We start from the raw sequence: 16,809 nt of genomic DNA, 5'->3' as shown, positions 1-16,809 counted from the left end.
TTCAGTCATTCAATCAATCAATTACTAAGTATGGCTCAAGGTGTGCATACTCTGTTGCCTTTGCCAACGTCCGTACACATAAATTTGGCCGCATGAAATTGCCATTATGGCACTTTTACAAACTCACTTCCGAGGTAACCCAGGCGTAGACAAAAACTAAGTGATGAAAGAAGTCTCCGTACAGTGTTTGCATATTTGGCGCTGCCCTTTTACATCTGTAATGCAGATGCTGGTACTTGTTTTGGACTAGTGTACTCACTGGGTTTGTCCACCACAATACACCAGCTCCCAGTGCCTGCAAAGCAATATTCTGCAGGGTGCAGTATGACTCTTAGAGATTATTGTTAAGGCACAGAAGCCACTGAAGTTCCAAATTAGAATAGCTGTTTGCTGCTACTATTTCTTAACTTGTTGCTCAACTAGCATGTGTTGCCGTGCCCTTATTTTCATTGTGGTTTTCGATGTTACTTGTCAAAGAAGGTTAGCAGAACTTGAAAAGAAATGGTAACGGTAAAAAGTGGTTGCAGAACTTTTTTAGGTTCTGCAAGGCAGAGTTAGATGGAGTGACGAAGTTAAGTAGTTTGCAGGAGATAAAATGGTATCAGCTCGCACAGGATAGAATAAACTGGAGATAATTGGGAGAGACCTTTGTCCTGCAATGGACTAAAACAAGCTGAGAATGACTGTGGTTATGATGGAGAGATAAAAATCATCCTTGGTATTATTTGGCATTGAATTTGCTGTTGAATTTCTCCAGCTGATAGACTCGTTGAATAAGACCTGGTCCTGGGCCACGGAGCAAGAAATATTTAGGAGTTTAAACTACGCTATTTGCGGTGACCATGCAGGTAGTGTCGCGCCCTCGTAGCCGTGTCATGCTAGCGGCATGTGGCGGCCAACAGGGAAATTGCTGCCATTTCGGTTGTATAGGGAACAACTTTCGGTTGCCAAGAAGCGGTCCGGAAGTCGCCGAGCAAAGGACATAATGTCGCTAGAAGCTAGTGATGTAATAGTAAACAAACAGGCAAATCTGGCTACCTTGGCGACAGATGCGCACACTCTGCAATTTCACATGCGTGCGCGCGCGCAATTCAAAAAGCGCGCGCGTTTTCCCCTCTTCCCGTTCCTCCTTATCAGTCACGTGGTTGCCGCTGTGGCTCGCGGCCTCGTGGATTTGCGCGCGAGGGTTTGTGTGCGACTCATCACCGAAATGTTTGTGTTCGCCGAGTACGAGCATTCTTTCGACACCGCCGTGGTTGAGCACACGCGCGTCCGAAACTCGGAATCGGAGCGCTTTGAGCCGAAGCACGTGAATGACTTCGATCGTATGAGAACCTACTACGTGCGGTCGTGTCGTAGAGACAGCCGCAAGTGCGCCTACGAGGGAGCCAAGATCATTCACATGACAGGTAAACACTGGGGTTAACTTTTCGAAGCCTTTCGAAAGCGTGCTCGTCGAATGTGGTATTTGGTGGGTTTATTCGGTACGGTGCTTGATCGGGCTCGATAGCGGCGACGGTAGTGGTGTGTTGAAAGAATGGAGCGCGTGCCTGCCGTGTTAATCAGGCCGGCTGATGATCTGTTCTATAATCTGGTTGGTTGGGAAGTGTGTGAGCAACACCGGTGAAGCCGGCTTCTTGGGTCTCCACCAGTGCGTGCGCGCGGTTGGCAGATCTTTGCATGTGCGGCGTGCACGGCACTTTCGAAGACACTCGCTTCTGATGGAGTTTTCCGACCCTCGATAGTGGGCGAAGAATGGAGCGCGCGATTGTTTCGTTAATGCCGTCACGCCGGTGGACTTTATTGACTTAGTTGCGTGTTGACTGGACCATGGACGTTGACAGGAGGGGCTGGTGGGGGGGGAGGGGGGGAGTAAGCAAGTACCCCTTTTGCATCCCTCTTGCTGACGCCCGATGGCTGGACCATACTGTCAAAAGCAGCAAGGTTCAGTAAACATGTTTTCAGATTAATATATCATTATGTGAATTTTTTTCACTTGTCAATGAAGGCCAAGTGAAAAGATATTCACCAAAGAACAAGGATGGGTTTGTGCCCATATGGTAGACATCCTCAACTCATGACCGTACACTTACCGTTGTCACTAAAGCATAGAGTGCACGACCAGTCGTATTTTGTCAGTTTTAACATATTGGTTGGAAACTTGGAGGATAGCAACCAAAACAATAGTTGAGGTCCATGCAGCGTGCAATGGAACATACAATGACAGGAATAACATTAAAAGGTCGGAGGACGGCAGAATGGCTCAGAGAACAAACAGGGGTTGCAGATAACCTGGTTGACATCAAGCGAAAGAAATGGACCTGGGCTGGCCGCGTAATGCGTAGAGTAGAAAACAGTGGACATTAGAGCAACAGAATGGTTACCAAGGGATGGAAAACGCAGTCGGGGAAGGCAGAGAGTTAGATGGAGTGAGGAAATTAAGAAGTTCGCAGGGATCAAATGAAGTCAGCTCGCACAGCATAGGCTAGACTGGAGGTCATTGGGTGAGGCCTTCGTCGTGCGGTGGACTAAAACAGGCTGAGAAGGATCATTATAGTACAGACCAGAGTTTTTGGCACGTTCTGTCTAACAACTCCTTAGCATGATGAAACTATCTTGCAATTTTAGGCCAAACTTCATTCGCAGAATTGCCTTGAGCAAGTCCTGCTTCATTTTGTTTCAGATGTCTGTTTTGTAAAGTTTACACAAGAAAACGTCCCATGAAACACAAAACCTCTATAAAACGTTCTATAGAGGTTTTGTGTTTCATGGGATGTGCTCGGAACCAGCATTAGAAAGTGGAAGCGGCAAAATTTCCAGTGCCCCTCAATCGCGCCAAGTGTAGAAATGGGCATGCATCGAAAGTGTCCTTGTACAATGCTGCTGCATGCCCGAATGTCAAACATGATGTGTGATCAAATGCACTAACTTTTTGCAGCTGTTGTATTTCTGATACTAGCTTGGTTAAGGGACATTTGAAACAATGCCAAGACAGCTTCAGTACTTCTTCATGGCTCTTTGTGCTTTCTCTGTCTTACGGATAGATGGCATGCAGCCTGCGTTGGTTTGCACTTGCACCTGCTGTAAGTGCAGACTTGCAAGAATGTCAGGGAGCTTGCTGGCAGTACAATTGGAACCATTCAGAAGCTACTGCTAAAGTCGTATCGCCACTTACCCCAAGAGCTGCACGCAATGCTCTCATGGGCTCTTGGCGTTTGATGGAGAGTAATTAAATCAGAAGACGTCGCCCAGGTCCGCTACATCTGGTTGCAGGCATGCAGACTTCGTCCTCAGGACCAGTGACAGAAAGCTCGTTGTTGTGTGAAGGAATTCTGCATGAATCCGCCTCTTTCATTTTCTTGTGCTGCCCTCGGCCATCTTGGTAGGGGTTTGGTAGGGGCTGGGACAACAGGTATTGCCAGAAGCAAAGCCTCCAAGTTGAAGAGACGTTTCGTGACTTTTCCGCTAGGGGAGTGCACATGCGCCGGGGCGTCGTGAAATAAACGAATTCTGACCTGCCTACTAGCCCATCAGCCTGCCCTTTTGTACTAACTTCACGCAAGCATAAGAATGTGACTTTTAAGGGCTCATTTTTTTTTGTTAGACACAATATTAATGAGAACTAACAGAGAATAATGCCAAGGAAAGTACTGGGGATGTTATTTGTTGTAATTAGGATATAAATAAGAAAGTAAAGTGGACGAAAAGATAAGCATGTCACTCCTGTACATAGTTTTGAGACCATTAAGGTGGTCTGTGTGTAATGCTAAAGCTTGCTGCCGCCTTGCTCATACCTTGCTCACACTTCGCCTCTTGTGCAAAACTGCCAGTAATCTTTTTGTTAACTGCGCAGGTACTCTGGAGGAAATGGCCATGTTCAGAGCAAACCGACCGAGGCTAGCAGATGTTGGACGAGAAGACTTTGATAAGGTGATTACACTGCTGCATGACATCAGTGGCGTAAATCCAGCAAAACAACAGGGGGGGTCCCGGACTTTGCATGGCAGCCATCTTGATTATTAGAAATGTGCATTTTATTTTACACAAAAATGAAAACTTTACAATAAAACAAAAAGAAAACAATGCTCTTGATGATCTGCACTGCGCGACGAATGAGTCTCATACAACGTTCTGAACTAGTTTCTACAACACAGTTCCAAACAGTCGATGAGTATTCGATGAATCTACACACTGTATATGAAACAAACGTTAAAGGAACACTGACACCAAAATTGAAACCTCGTGGATGTTTGTATTGTTTGATTGTCCTGTATGCGTGCAAGGGTACTTCTGGCCGTTTATAACTGGCGGACGTTAGCTTTCAGTTATCTTAATTTGATTTTGAAGCAAGCGTTGAATGCTCATCTGAGTTGACAGCACCTCGCGACATCTTCACTAGTATGGCGAAACATTGGTATGACGTATATCGAGGTCCCGCGTGACATTGGACGAGTAGGCCGAGCATTTCGGTGTCACAAAAAATTTGCGGGACCACAACCGGCACCCGACGAGCGCTATTATTTGTTGCTCACCCCTCTCGCTCTGTTGTGGGGCTGCGCTCAAGGCAGCAGCAACGACGACGACGGATGTCCCCGCTTCCTCTGCCCCCAGCCCTCTACCTGTTGTGACCTTCCCTTTCCTCCCACCATCTTCTCCTCCTTCCCTTTTACCCCCCCCCCCTTCCCCTAAAGTGACGCGGTTGTGGTGTCCTCGACTGAGAGACAGTTACTGTGTCACTCCCCCACCTTTCTATTTTGCTTTTTCCATCAAGAACCTCTTCTCTGGCTGCTTAGATCAGGAATGCCTTTTCTTTTTTCTGGGGGGACACGCGCTTAACACGGAAGCGCCCACATCGTTTCAATCGTTTATCGCGCGCAGGGCCCCGATTTGAAAACTGCGCTTTCAACGTCAACCAAGCTCGAGTGCGCGTTACCATAGGCGCGTCACCGCTGTGGGGCGCTAGTTTCTTATGGTTTTTGGCGGTCGTTTCAAAGTGACGCAAAAGTGGTCGCAATTCACGACGCTAGTGCTAATTATACGATACGTTTGTGCATTTATAATTCACTTTCCGGATCACCAGACATAAAGCTACAAATGACAGTAAAAGTTCACAAACAAGAATTTCGCTGTCAAGGTCCTTTAAAAAAAACTAAGTGTAATAAAAAAGAATCTTGCCAGCAACCCAGGAGTCTAAAAGGTGCATTCCTAATGTGCTTGTAAGTTTCTCAGTTTAAAACCTTTGTGGGGGTCCGAAAACGAGAACGCGGTTACTGCATGCGCTGACAAAACTGCACATCAACTTCGGTAACTCTATGCTGTCTACAACGTCTTGATGAACGTGTGTCAGTGCCATGCAGCTTAGGCGCGTTTCGCCCGTCGTGCTCCGCAGCCATGTCTTTAATCTTCTGAGGGCACTGAAAGATCGTTCCCCTTCACAGGAAGACACTGGCATCACCAGGATGATCCGAAGAACACTCTCAACCTCCTTGAAGTACAGTCGAGTGGACGCGTGCGTATTACGCATTACTGCCGCCAAGTCGTCGAGAGAACTCGGTTCAGAGTGCTCCTCGTGCAGCAAGCGCACGCGAGACATGACTTTCTTAAAATCACTGTCTTTGTAACGCCGCATCACCTCCATATCTGCTTCCGATGGCGTGTTCAAAAAAAACACTTTCCAGAGCCTTGTAGGTCACGATCCCTTCCGAGTCGGGATTGGAGCGCCTCTCTATGCCAGACAGTGCTGCATCCACGATTGAAAAAAAAAACGCGCCGAAAGTGTCTCTCGTTTCAACCGGAACGTCAGTGGTGCTTCCTTTCTCGTATCTGGCGGGACGTCGTCTGAATCTCGGTGGTTCCACCGGATGTACTTTGCCATCCTCCGCGTGTTTGGCAACACGTTCAATGAGCTCATCGAACACTTGTTCCGTCCGCAGATGGCGTAACTCGCGCTTGGCGGACTCCACCACCTGGAACATTCCTTGAACTGTCGATGAACGTCCTTGCAGATATGTATTCAGATCCTCCAGCACTGCGAACACCCTCAATGCAATTTCCAGCAAGAGGCGGGTGTTTCCTGATTCCATGGAGCGCAAGATGCCACCAGTCTTCGCAGATTGCTCGGCCGGTGCTTCCTTCATCAGTTCTTCTAGCGAAGCAATTACGGCATCTTGCTCGTCCAGCGCGGCAGATATCGCTGGCCTTCTGCATAAGAAGCGAGTTGGGCACAGGGGTTTGATGTTCTTGCTCAACTTTTTTTCGCAAAAAAAATTGTTCAAATTTTCCCGAACGTGTTGAGAGCGCACCCAATTCCCTAACAGCCATGAGAGCTTCTCGAAGTTCTGGACAGCAGTCAGAGACGTCACCAGCTACAAGATTCGAACTGTGAGCTCCACAATGGAAGTAAATAACAAGCGGGTTTAGCGATTTTATAATGGCTTGACAGCCATTGAACTCTCCGCTCATGTTGGCAGCCCCATCGTAAGTCTGCGCTCGGCAACCAGAGAGCGGGAGCCCAATCGTAGTCAGGAAATCCATCACGGCTTCCGCAATTGTGGCTCCCTTTGTATTTGGCGGTGTACAGAGCCCTAGAAAAACCTCGGTTGGTCTGAGGCGCTTGTCAACATAGCGTACGCATATGCTCTGCTGCTCAACACCAGCAACATCACGCGTGCCATCTACGATAATGGCGTAGTTAGTTGTTGGAATGGCGCTGCTCAGTGTTTTTTGGACAGCCTTTCCAAAGAGCTCAATCATTTCGTTTTGCAGCAGTGGGGACGTGTAGGTCGTGTTTCGCTTCATCCAAGTGGTGAACTCTTCATTGTCTTCTTCGCGTGACACGAGATACTGGTAAAAGTTTCCTTCTTTTTCTGAATGACCGCGAAACGGCAAACCCTGGCGTAGAAGGTACTTGGACGCCTGGAAAATAATCTTGAGACAGCGCCTCGCCACTTCCTGCTGCTTTCTAGTTCTGTGCTGATTTGGTCACGGACCTACGTCGAATGAAGGTTGCTGTATTGGTAGACCGCGTTCTTATGTCCTCGTGAATTTTCATGTTTGGCAAACTTTTCTTTAGCTTTCCTCCAGTTTGTGAATCCAGCAACAGTGAATGAGTCGGGTGCTGGCTGTCCTGAAGGCTTTAAATATTCCTGCTGTCTGGCTGCCGCACAGTAGAAGCAGACGACCCCTGCAACTTCAGAGGCGTAGTGAAGCCAGGGAAATGTGCCAAACCAGCTCTTCTGGAATGTGAGGCATTTCGTCTTTTGTGCTTTCTGTCCACCTTGAGGATGCGTGACTATTTGAGGAGGTAGGAGTTGAACATCTGGATGAGAAGGTACATCCGGAAGGTGAATTCGAACACGACTTGGTGGTAATGTGTCTTGGCTAGTTCCAGACCTCTCACGGTTTTCAGGGGCTTCGCAATCATCTGGAGGTTGTCTCTAGGATCCGGAAGAGGAAGTCTCCGCAAATATGAGGTCATCTAGACGCCGGCATGCTCCTCCTTCAGTGGATGTCGACGTTCGCAGACACTGCACCTGAAGTCAGAAACCTGTTTTTAAAAAAAAACTGCGTGATCTAGAAATACATGTAATCGGAATACTAAAAACGCAAGCAACCGCAACCACAACAATCCCCTCCTCCAGCCTTTCTCCACTCCCCACTTCCCAGGTTAAGTCAGACACTCCCTTCCTCAAAAACTTCGCAGGTGCAGCACCAAGGAGTATGCGTACTACTCACAACAACCCAAAAAGTCCTGGCAGAAGCACACAACATAATCACCTGTATGTTGCATATTTATACTCGCTGTAGCGCAGATAAGAGCTACGTTTAAGAACCTCAATGTCCATAATGTTTATTGCACCAATTGCTTAATTATGGGGTCACGCTACGCCTAGCGAAAATTTGAACGCTAAAAAATATTTCTGGTGTGTGAACAAGCCTCTAAATGAGATAGTAAACAAAAATAGGAAAAAAATGACGAGAACATAAAAATTCTACTCGGCAGAGCCTACTGTTCCGAGAGATAGAATTTATTTCACATGTTTTTGAACAAATGGCTGTATTAGAGGACTCTGAGCGTGCGGCGGCTGTAGAGTCACTCTAGGCGGCTGCACGTCAGAGCGAGCCGTGACGTCAAAGTCACCGCGGCAGATGCAGGGAGCACGTTTGCCTGTCCTGCTACTTCCCTTTCTGCACCCATTTCCCCTTCCGCAGGACATGCCCCACTTTTAGGAGCTTTACCCTACACGGGAGCATTGCCCGCTACCGGTTCCGTTCGTAGTGGTTCTAAGAAACGTAGTGGGCGCTTAAGCGGGCGGCGAGACACGCGCAATGGCTGGCATTGTTGGCACGCCCGTTTCCAGTGATGTTAAACTTCCCTTCCTCTAGTTCACATCGCGGCCGCCTGACGCTAGTTTGTGAAAAACGTATTAAAATCATTATTTTCCGCTAGTTTCTGCCTGAAATGAAGGTTGTGTCTACCGATTTCTGCCCCCAGCCTTTTAGTTTTGCTGAAAATATCGCTGTAAAAATTCCATTTACTATCACTTCAAGTATGCGCTTCCTCCTACCCCACACTATTCCCCCTCGCCTCGTTCTCTCCGAAAGAGCATATGACAAAGAAAGTTAGAGGTGACCGAAGTCACTTTCATGTCCCTTTCATCAGGTGCATACACAAAATATTTTTACAGATATCAAGAACTCGTTGCGCAGCTTATGTTTGCATAACAAAATTAGAGCCCGGTATACACATAAAGCCTTCTCCTTGCCTTCTCACCGCGGGAGCGGTTGATTGAAGGAGCCATGGGGCGACGCCCATGGACGGTTCGTTCTGTGTTACATCACTTCCCGCTTGATGTCCGAATAAGCACGAAGTGGGCATCATGCCATCATGGGATGTTTTGTGTCATTAATACACGGGAGATTGAAGTATGCGCTTTTCAATATTTTTTCTTCGCAAATACGCAACTCTGAGCCTTCACATTGCGAGGGTGCGTGTAGACTCGGCGCCGCGCCCTTTCCCTATGGAGTGAAGAGGACGCGCGGCTACACGTAGCTGCGTGCCCTCTCTCAGTCGGGAAGGTGTTGCGAGGAGAGAGGAGCTGATCAACGAAGGAAAGAGAGAAACGAGCGAGGGCCTTTTTTGTATCATCAAACACGTGTAACTCAGCTATTACAGCAGCGTTTCGAAAAATTCTCACGGCTACGTGTTCGTTGATTGTAAACACTTTTGTTCATGAATAAACAGACTGCCCGAAAGTTAGCCACCAGCCTGGAGATCGTGCGTGGGGAAAAATTCGCCTGCTGACATTTTCAGGAAAGCTGGGAGGTTGAACATTGCAAAGTTTCGAGGTTTCTTCGCGTGATTCAAGAACCGCGCTAGCAAAGGCATGCAGATGGTGCGTAGAAGAGTTTTCGGGTAGCTCGTCACTGGACTCGATGCCTTGATGACATGTGACTGCTGTGCGTGCGCTTCTATCAACTCCAAGACGATGACGATTCATGCTAAAATGACTGGGCGTGCAAGCACGGAAACAAGAGAGAAGTCAAGACACCACAAACTCCTCTTATGGCTCACTAGTTCGTCTCTCTGTTATTATTCTAAGGTAATGAAGAGTTGGCCGAAGCGTCTAAATCACTCTTCTAAATGGCATTAATTCCTTCGGTGCGTGATCCTGGAACCGGTGGATGAAACCACCAAACATTCCTTGCTTTTTAGCGAATTGATAAATTAGGGTAGTCCTAATAATAGCTCCATTGAAGCTGTAGTTGCAACGTAGTTCACGAAACCATTGATTTAAAAGTTATCTAGCAGATTTCTGTTTGTTGTTTAACGTAACGTGGTAGTTATCCACCTGTCTAATGACTGCAAGCCATTTTGGGCTTTCAAGGCGGCATTCAAGTAACTGTCACTTCCCCCTTTTTTAATCAGAATAAAAATCCTTGTATGCTGCACTAAGGGTACCCGAAAAACAAAATTATAATCAATGATCAATTACATAAAAGGCTCACCTCATCAGCGTTTTCGGTGACATTGTCTTCCGAAGAAGGTCGCTTGGAGTTCGGCAGAAAGAACGAGCTCAGCGAACTCTGCCGCTTGTGCGGCATCTTCCCAGTCCAGTTGAAAGTCACAAGCACATTACGCCAAGAAGGTTGCGCGGCCGGTTACTGTGCAGTGCTGCAGCACTTCTGTGGACGCGTGCAGGATGAAACTGCCGAACGACTGACAAGTGATGTATTTGCCGAATATTGGGAAGCAGCCCCCCACTTCGAAGAAGACCCCGCGGCGAAAAGGAGGAAGAGGGGCAACCCGGGGGACTCATTTTCGTGGTTGCAACCAAGGAGGTTGAAGGCGACGACGAGTACGGGAAGAGCGGAGAACGTCCTTGACATTCGTCGTTTTACGACCCACGCGCCCACCCCGTGAAAGAACACTGAAAGCCACAGGGAGCGTCACCCAACGCAGGGAAAGCGTTTTCTCCCTCTCTTCTTCAAGTTTGTTGCACGTGCGGGGTGCAGAGAAAATCTTTTGACTGTGCTTGTGTTTCTGTATTTCTATTTTCCTTTTCATTTTCCCTCTCCACGAGAGTAGTGTAAATAGTGTACAAACAAAGCAGTCTTCGTGACTCGTTCAAACCAAGCGGACGTGTTGATTCTCTGTCGTCGTCCTACCTACTAAACAAAGTTTTGCCTCCCTGCTTTTCCGCCACAAAGTGAAACCGGAGGACAGGCGTCTTCGTTTGAACTACAGTGTACTGCCGTATCTCTGCGCCGCGCCTCCACGGCCCTCTCCGCGTCGAATGTTTGGGCGCCCGCCAGGGGCCTTCGCGACCTCTTGGTCGGGGTTACGCTGGTTACGCTGTAATTCCGGGGGGGGGGGGATCAAGAAACACGGGGTTGGAGGCGGGGAGAGGGCCACCACAATGACACAACAAGAGATCGCAAAAAAACAACAACGGAGGGAGAAGAGGGTTGAGCATTTTATTCTTTTTTAAAGCTGACCCAAGTAGTAGAAGCTACTGTTTCCATTCGTGCATGCCCTGCACCTTTGTCGGCACCACACGAGCAGCTTTGCTGCACTTATGTATGCTTGTTTTTCTGAAGGAGCGGCATCTGTGTCTATCCGTACACTGCAACTATCTCAAAGACGGCCCGCCGCTGCATCTGAACTGGAGGGAGGCGCTTTTTACAGTCACCGGCGGTCGTGCTCATAGAGCATGCAGCGTACGTGCAGAGAAATTTCTGGTGCAGCGTTTGACAACAAAAAACAGCTGGACCCAACGAAGCTAAGAGTGACCGCGCAAAGTCAAGTGCGATAACAATAAAAGCAAGAAAATACGAGGGCGGTGACAGCAAAACCTTACTCGTGCTTTGGTAAAGCGGTCAGGGTACTTCTAAAAAATGATAAAGAACTTTGGCTGCTTGTTTCGCTATCGAAGTCCTAAGCACAGAACTACTGCTAGATGAAACGGGCTGGGTAGAGATCGATGTACAAAAAAAAGGGATTTAGTGGGGATGATTGAAGTAATTAGGAAGCGGGGGAGGCCCACGGGGATTGGGCTCCTTTGAGATGCTCCAGTTAGATAGACGGTTGTCATCGGCAGTTTATTGTTTTATCACGAGTGACCATGCATGCATTGTTAATCGATATTGTGATATGGCCAGCATTTGCGCATACATAGGCAGAGTTTCGTGTAAATAAAATTAGTCTGTCAGCACGTGACGCTGTCGAGTGTTATTTTGGTGGTGCAATTCTGCGGTGTAATAAAAATGTACGCACGTAATGTATGTTACTTGTTATGTACTCATAATACCTATGTATAGGTTTTTTTTGTTCATTGTACCAGCACGTACCAATATATATCGCCTACGAGTCCAACCGATTTTGGTAACCTCGTATGATCTATGTTTGCAAATAAAAAAATTTAAGATTACCGTGCGGATACATTTAATACAAAGCCAAGTGATTCCACCGATTATTGATTCTCGAAAAAAAAACAGCATTAAGTAGGTTAGTCGCAGAGACCAGCTCATGCGAAAGCAAATAAATAAAAAACGAGGCGTTGTTTATATCCGGCATAGTGGGGCTCGAAAGGCGGGAGTGAAGTCGCTAGGATCGCTACAGTGGCGAAAGGGCATTGAAAATCGTATCGACCAGCAGTACAAAAAAAAAAAAAACTAACTTGAACGCCCCACACGCAGGAGCATTCATATTCATCATAGCCGCTTAAAATATCGCCCACCCTCTGTAAATCGGTCACAACGACAGCACTTTATTTCACAACTCACAGAAAAGTTGCATGAAAAGAAGTTTCGTGTGTTGCGCACCGTAATTCAGACTTTTCTTGCGCGCAAAACAGCAACGCGAGCTAGCCGCACCCTGAAACCTGCGGGAAAGTTCAGGTGACGTAGGGTTACTGCATATGCTACCTCTGACTCTAAGTGACTCTAAGGTGACGCTGCGAACACTTCTAGAACACTGTAGTTTGAACGATCGGGTGGATCGGGCCCAGAAGTTCGTCAAAAATGCGCGCGCAGCCAGGGCCTCCGGAAGTATACATATGGGGACGACGTCCGTGAATTGAATGTTGCATCATGTTATATATATATATATATATATATATATATATATATATATATATATATATATATATATATATATAAGGAATCTGGTTGTAGCGTACCGCCTTATTGAAGCCGACAGTGAGGTCGATGTTCTTGATCATTCTCTACCTGCTTGGGCGTCTGATACACACAGCCAGTTGGGGAAAAACGAACACTAACGGGCAGTATGAAGTTCAGCTGGAATGAACAGGGGTACTGAAAAATGCGTGCAGTTTCAGTTCGGTGTGAAAAGATGAATCATTTGTGGTGATATTTGCAAGAAAAGGCCGAATATCTCTTACTCAATTTCTCTCGCCCCAGACTCGGTGCTGAAGAAATGTCTTCACGAATCTCTGCTCTCAGCGAGTTAGAAGGCGCAGTGATACGTCACCACGTGAATAAACGGCTGCTGCACGGCAGCGGCTTTCGTGATTGCCGCTATGGATGTGGTTGCAGACTTTGAACATCGCTCACAAGATCTCGTAAAAATATTATCGTAAGTTGTTGAATTGTGCTTATTTCTTTCGTTGTATCTGAGAGCTGGAACTCTGAGGCGATTTTGAATGGCACGTGTGAAAATAAACTTCAAGCAAGTCAAGATGGAAGATGTTCGAATGCAAAATCTCAGGGGGGGGACCATTGCATAGCGGGTCCCCCCCAGTCTAAACACAAGGGGGGTCAGGACCCCCCTGACCCCCCCGGGATTTACGCCACTGCATGACATAAAGTAAATCGTTGACTCTGCCTGTTGTAAAGTAATCGGTATGTATTGGGAGTGCATGCAGGGCTACTGGGTTGTATGGCAAATAAGGAGCGCAAACTAATGAGACACAAGCAAAGGTTCAAACAGTCAGGATGCCCTGTCTGTCTGTGCCTTCGCTTGTGTCCCATTTGAAAGAAACTGATGACAATAGCTCCAAGTTATAGCTCTTGCATTGTTAGTTTCTTTTTTTGCCCATTGTGTTGGTGCTGTGTTTTTCTCAATACCACATTTATTATATGTTAGTTCTGTTTGTGCACATATTTGAAAAAAAAAATTGTGGCCATCAGAGGTTCAACGAAAGTGTGCTTATTGGATATATTGCTGTCATTAAAGTTGATAGTAACAGGAGTTCAACCTGTTATTTGCATTCTAAATTGGAACTTCGTTAATCTGTACCTGACTGGGATGTGAAGAAAGTATACGCTCAAAAGTGCTGCAGCTTGCATGATAGTAAGAAATATGCACTTATGTAGGTAAGCCCGTGCAATTGAACATCTTTTACGAGAAAACTAGTAAAGACTTATCTTGTGGAACTAGGCCACAAAATATTTATTGCTCCCATTTGCTGCTTCGATGGCCACGCAGTGACAGCTACAGTTTTGAAGCCATCCAAGAGGAATGAAGCGTTGATTAGCCCTCTCTCCAGCAAACATCTGCACTGTAACCAGCGCTCACGCTGTTTCTGCAACTAACGGACACAGCACATCTTACAGCATCATCCTCACATTCACTTGAGCTGGGTAACTCGTCACCAACAGAGTTAACAATGTCACTGTCAGACAAATCTGCACAAGTTTTGACGGAACACAGCACGCTCTTTCGGCCACCTTGTCGCTGCAAGGCTTCTGCAACCAGAGCCCCGCATGCCCTGGCGCCAGCTGTTTCATTGTCTGCATCCAGTTTGCTCAGGTTGATTTTTTGGGAAGGTGCAGCGAACTGTGCACGTGTGGAACAGTTCTGAACAAATGCAGCTTTTATTTGCTGCCGGGAATGTGCCAGCAATTGATGGTACCCAGCAAGTTGATGCACAGTCTTGTTACTTTCCATTGCAAGAAGCGTCTTGTCATGGCCCATCTGTTCATTACGCAGATCTTCATTATGAAAATTTGACTGAGTGCATGTTGCAGCTTCTTTAGTTCAACATCAGAAGGTTCCATTTTTGGAACGGAAGCCCCGCCAAGGTGGTCTAGTGGTTACGGTGCTCAATACTGACCCGAAGATTGCGGGGCTGCGGGCGCATTTCGATGGAGGCGAAATGCTAGAGGCCCGTGTGCTTAGATTTAGGTGTACGTCAAAGAACACGAGGCAGTCAAAAATTCCGGAACCCTCCACTACGGCATCCCTCATAATCATATCCTGGTTTTGGGACGTAAAACCCCAAAAAATAATATGATTTTTGGAACGGAAATATTCATTAATAAATTTGCAAAAAAATAATCATTCTGGAGAGACAAATACTTTATATATCAGAACGGCTAAGGGGTTATAACAATCCGATTACATGGAGAATAAGGAAAATTGGAAAAGTTTTTCTCGAAAGCACATCACATGCTTAGGGCTAGTGTTCCTTTAATAGTACCTTGCCAAAGCTTCACATCCTTATTAAAGAAACGTTCTTGTTTCAGGAAGTGTGCGACACTCGGCCACCACTGTGCAAGGACAGAGAACACATCCGGGAAGAAGAGCGGCAGCAGCAGATTGACGATGCCTTGAGCAATTACAAGTTGGAACATGCGCCCGAGGGTGCGAGCACAGATTTGCAGCAGAGGCTGCTGGCAATGGAGAAAGAGCTCGAAAGGCTGAGACAAGAAGGAAGAAGGGAAAGGCCATCGATGGCAGTCAGCGCCAGTGACTCTATGTTCAAAAGTGCCTACGCTGACCTCGACAAGAGGTACAGGAAGATGCAGACAGATTTCAAAACCCTTAAGAGTAATCATGAGCAGCTCATGAAACGCTTTGAGGACAGAAATCGGGGTGAGTGGCTGTTGAACGTCTACTGCATGTACAGTAGGCTCTCTATAATTCAAACTTGAGGGGATCCAAGGATTTTGTTTGAATGTTTGAATTGTCAAAAGTTTGGAATATCAAAAGTACTCATAAATAACTTCGGGCAACGTACCAACTTGTGTTGTAATGTTTATTCTTTCTCAGGGCCGCAGCAATGTCATAGGTCTGAATGATTGTCAGTAACGTTTTTAGTCAGCACAATCATACTGGTACTCATTGTTATACGGTGCATGTATGTGTGTGTAATTAAGGGGAAAAAATGTGCAGTGGTAACTGGTATCCCCTTCCCAATCCTAGTACACTTTTCCGGATGACACCAGTGTGCCGTGGCAAAAATGACTTAAGAAGTGTTCTGCATGCAATAGACCAAAGTCAGACCATCTTGGCTTTTTTTTTTCTTCCTCAGTCAACATGTGATTGTTGATGTGTGCAGTTTGGCTAGGTTGGCATCTTTGTAGGCAGGCAACTGGCTTTATTTGTGACTGTTAGTGATGAAAATGCATATTGTCTGCTAGAAGCAACAAAGGCAGCTGATATTTTATGGCATTGACAAGCAAAAATTATGAGTTAACCGAATTTATGCTTCGGAGAAATTTGAATTAAGTGCCCTTAAAATACAATAAAAACATAGCATCCCAAATGAAAATTTTTAATTTGTTTGAATAGACCAGAAGTTAGAATTATCAGAGTTTAAATTATCGAGTCTGCGTGTGTGTGTGCACAAATATATATGTATAATCATTGTCAGCCTATTTTATGTACACTGCAAGACGAAGGCCTCTTTCAGTGATATGCATTATGCCCTATCTTGTGTCAGCTGATTCCACTTTATCCCTGCCAACATCTTAGTTTTGTCACTCCATCTAAGCCACTGCTCTCCCTGTTGCCTCTTAGAGGTGTGCGCTGCCGCGCCACCTGTTTTTGGTCGCGCCGCTCGCGCCGCCGCCGCGCGATAATTGCGGCGCGCCGCCGTTAGTCTTTTCTTTTAATTCGAGTGGGGAATCTGGAAATTAAATACAGCACTTCGCCGGAGGAGCTCTTCTCGACGTGTCCATGTAATGAACTGTCCATTTCAGCAGACGCTGAATAGTGGGAGCTTGGCGAGAAACGCGCCCCCTGTTTCCGGTTCTTGTTCTACAGCGCCATCATGACATCACGAAGCTTTCGAACACTCTCATCACAAATGATAGGGGGGGAATGCGCTTCAATGCAACGAACGCAGCCCTCAGAGATCCGATTTTCGGTGCACATGTCTTCTGATCGTGTTAGCCATCGATTTAGGTTTAATGCGGCCGCTCGTCTAACGCAGCTGTAAGGTCGGTACGCGATTCCCTGCATCGTTGTCAAACATCTGGGACACATTCATATACAAATTCAGACTACAAAACTTCCTGTTTCTATGCATTCGTCCACTCTCTTCTTACGCTAGGAATTGCTGG

At 46.6% G+C, this 16,809-nt stretch overlaps 1 protein-coding gene across 1 annotated transcript; it reads left to right on the top strand.

The window, feature by feature from the left end:
* The first annotated feature begins 1,138 nt into the window (after nucleotides 1-1,138).
* On the top strand, nucleotides 1,139-15,787 carry LOC119375127 (uncharacterized). Its single transcript, XM_037645323.2, has 4 exons — nucleotides 1,139-1,409; nucleotides 3,854-3,930; nucleotides 14,989-15,337; nucleotides 15,777-15,787. Exons 1-4 carry the CDS (start codon nucleotides 1,211-1,213, stop codon nucleotides 15,785-15,787), a joined length of 636 nt encoding a protein of 211 aa, XP_037501251.1. The 5' UTR covers nucleotides 1,139-1,210.
* The last annotated feature ends 1,022 nt before the right edge of the window (nucleotides 15,788-16,809 follow it).

The sequence above is a fragment of the Rhipicephalus sanguineus genome, chromosome 11 (assembly GCF_013339695.2).
Source record: "Rhipicephalus sanguineus isolate Rsan-2018 chromosome 11, BIME_Rsan_1.4, whole genome shotgun sequence".
Lineage (NCBI taxonomy): Eukaryota > Metazoa > Arthropoda > Arachnida > Ixodida > Ixodidae > Rhipicephalus > Rhipicephalus sanguineus.
The sequence above is the reverse complement of the archived record's forward strand: the minus strand, read 5'-3'. Positions and strand labels throughout refer to the sequence as shown.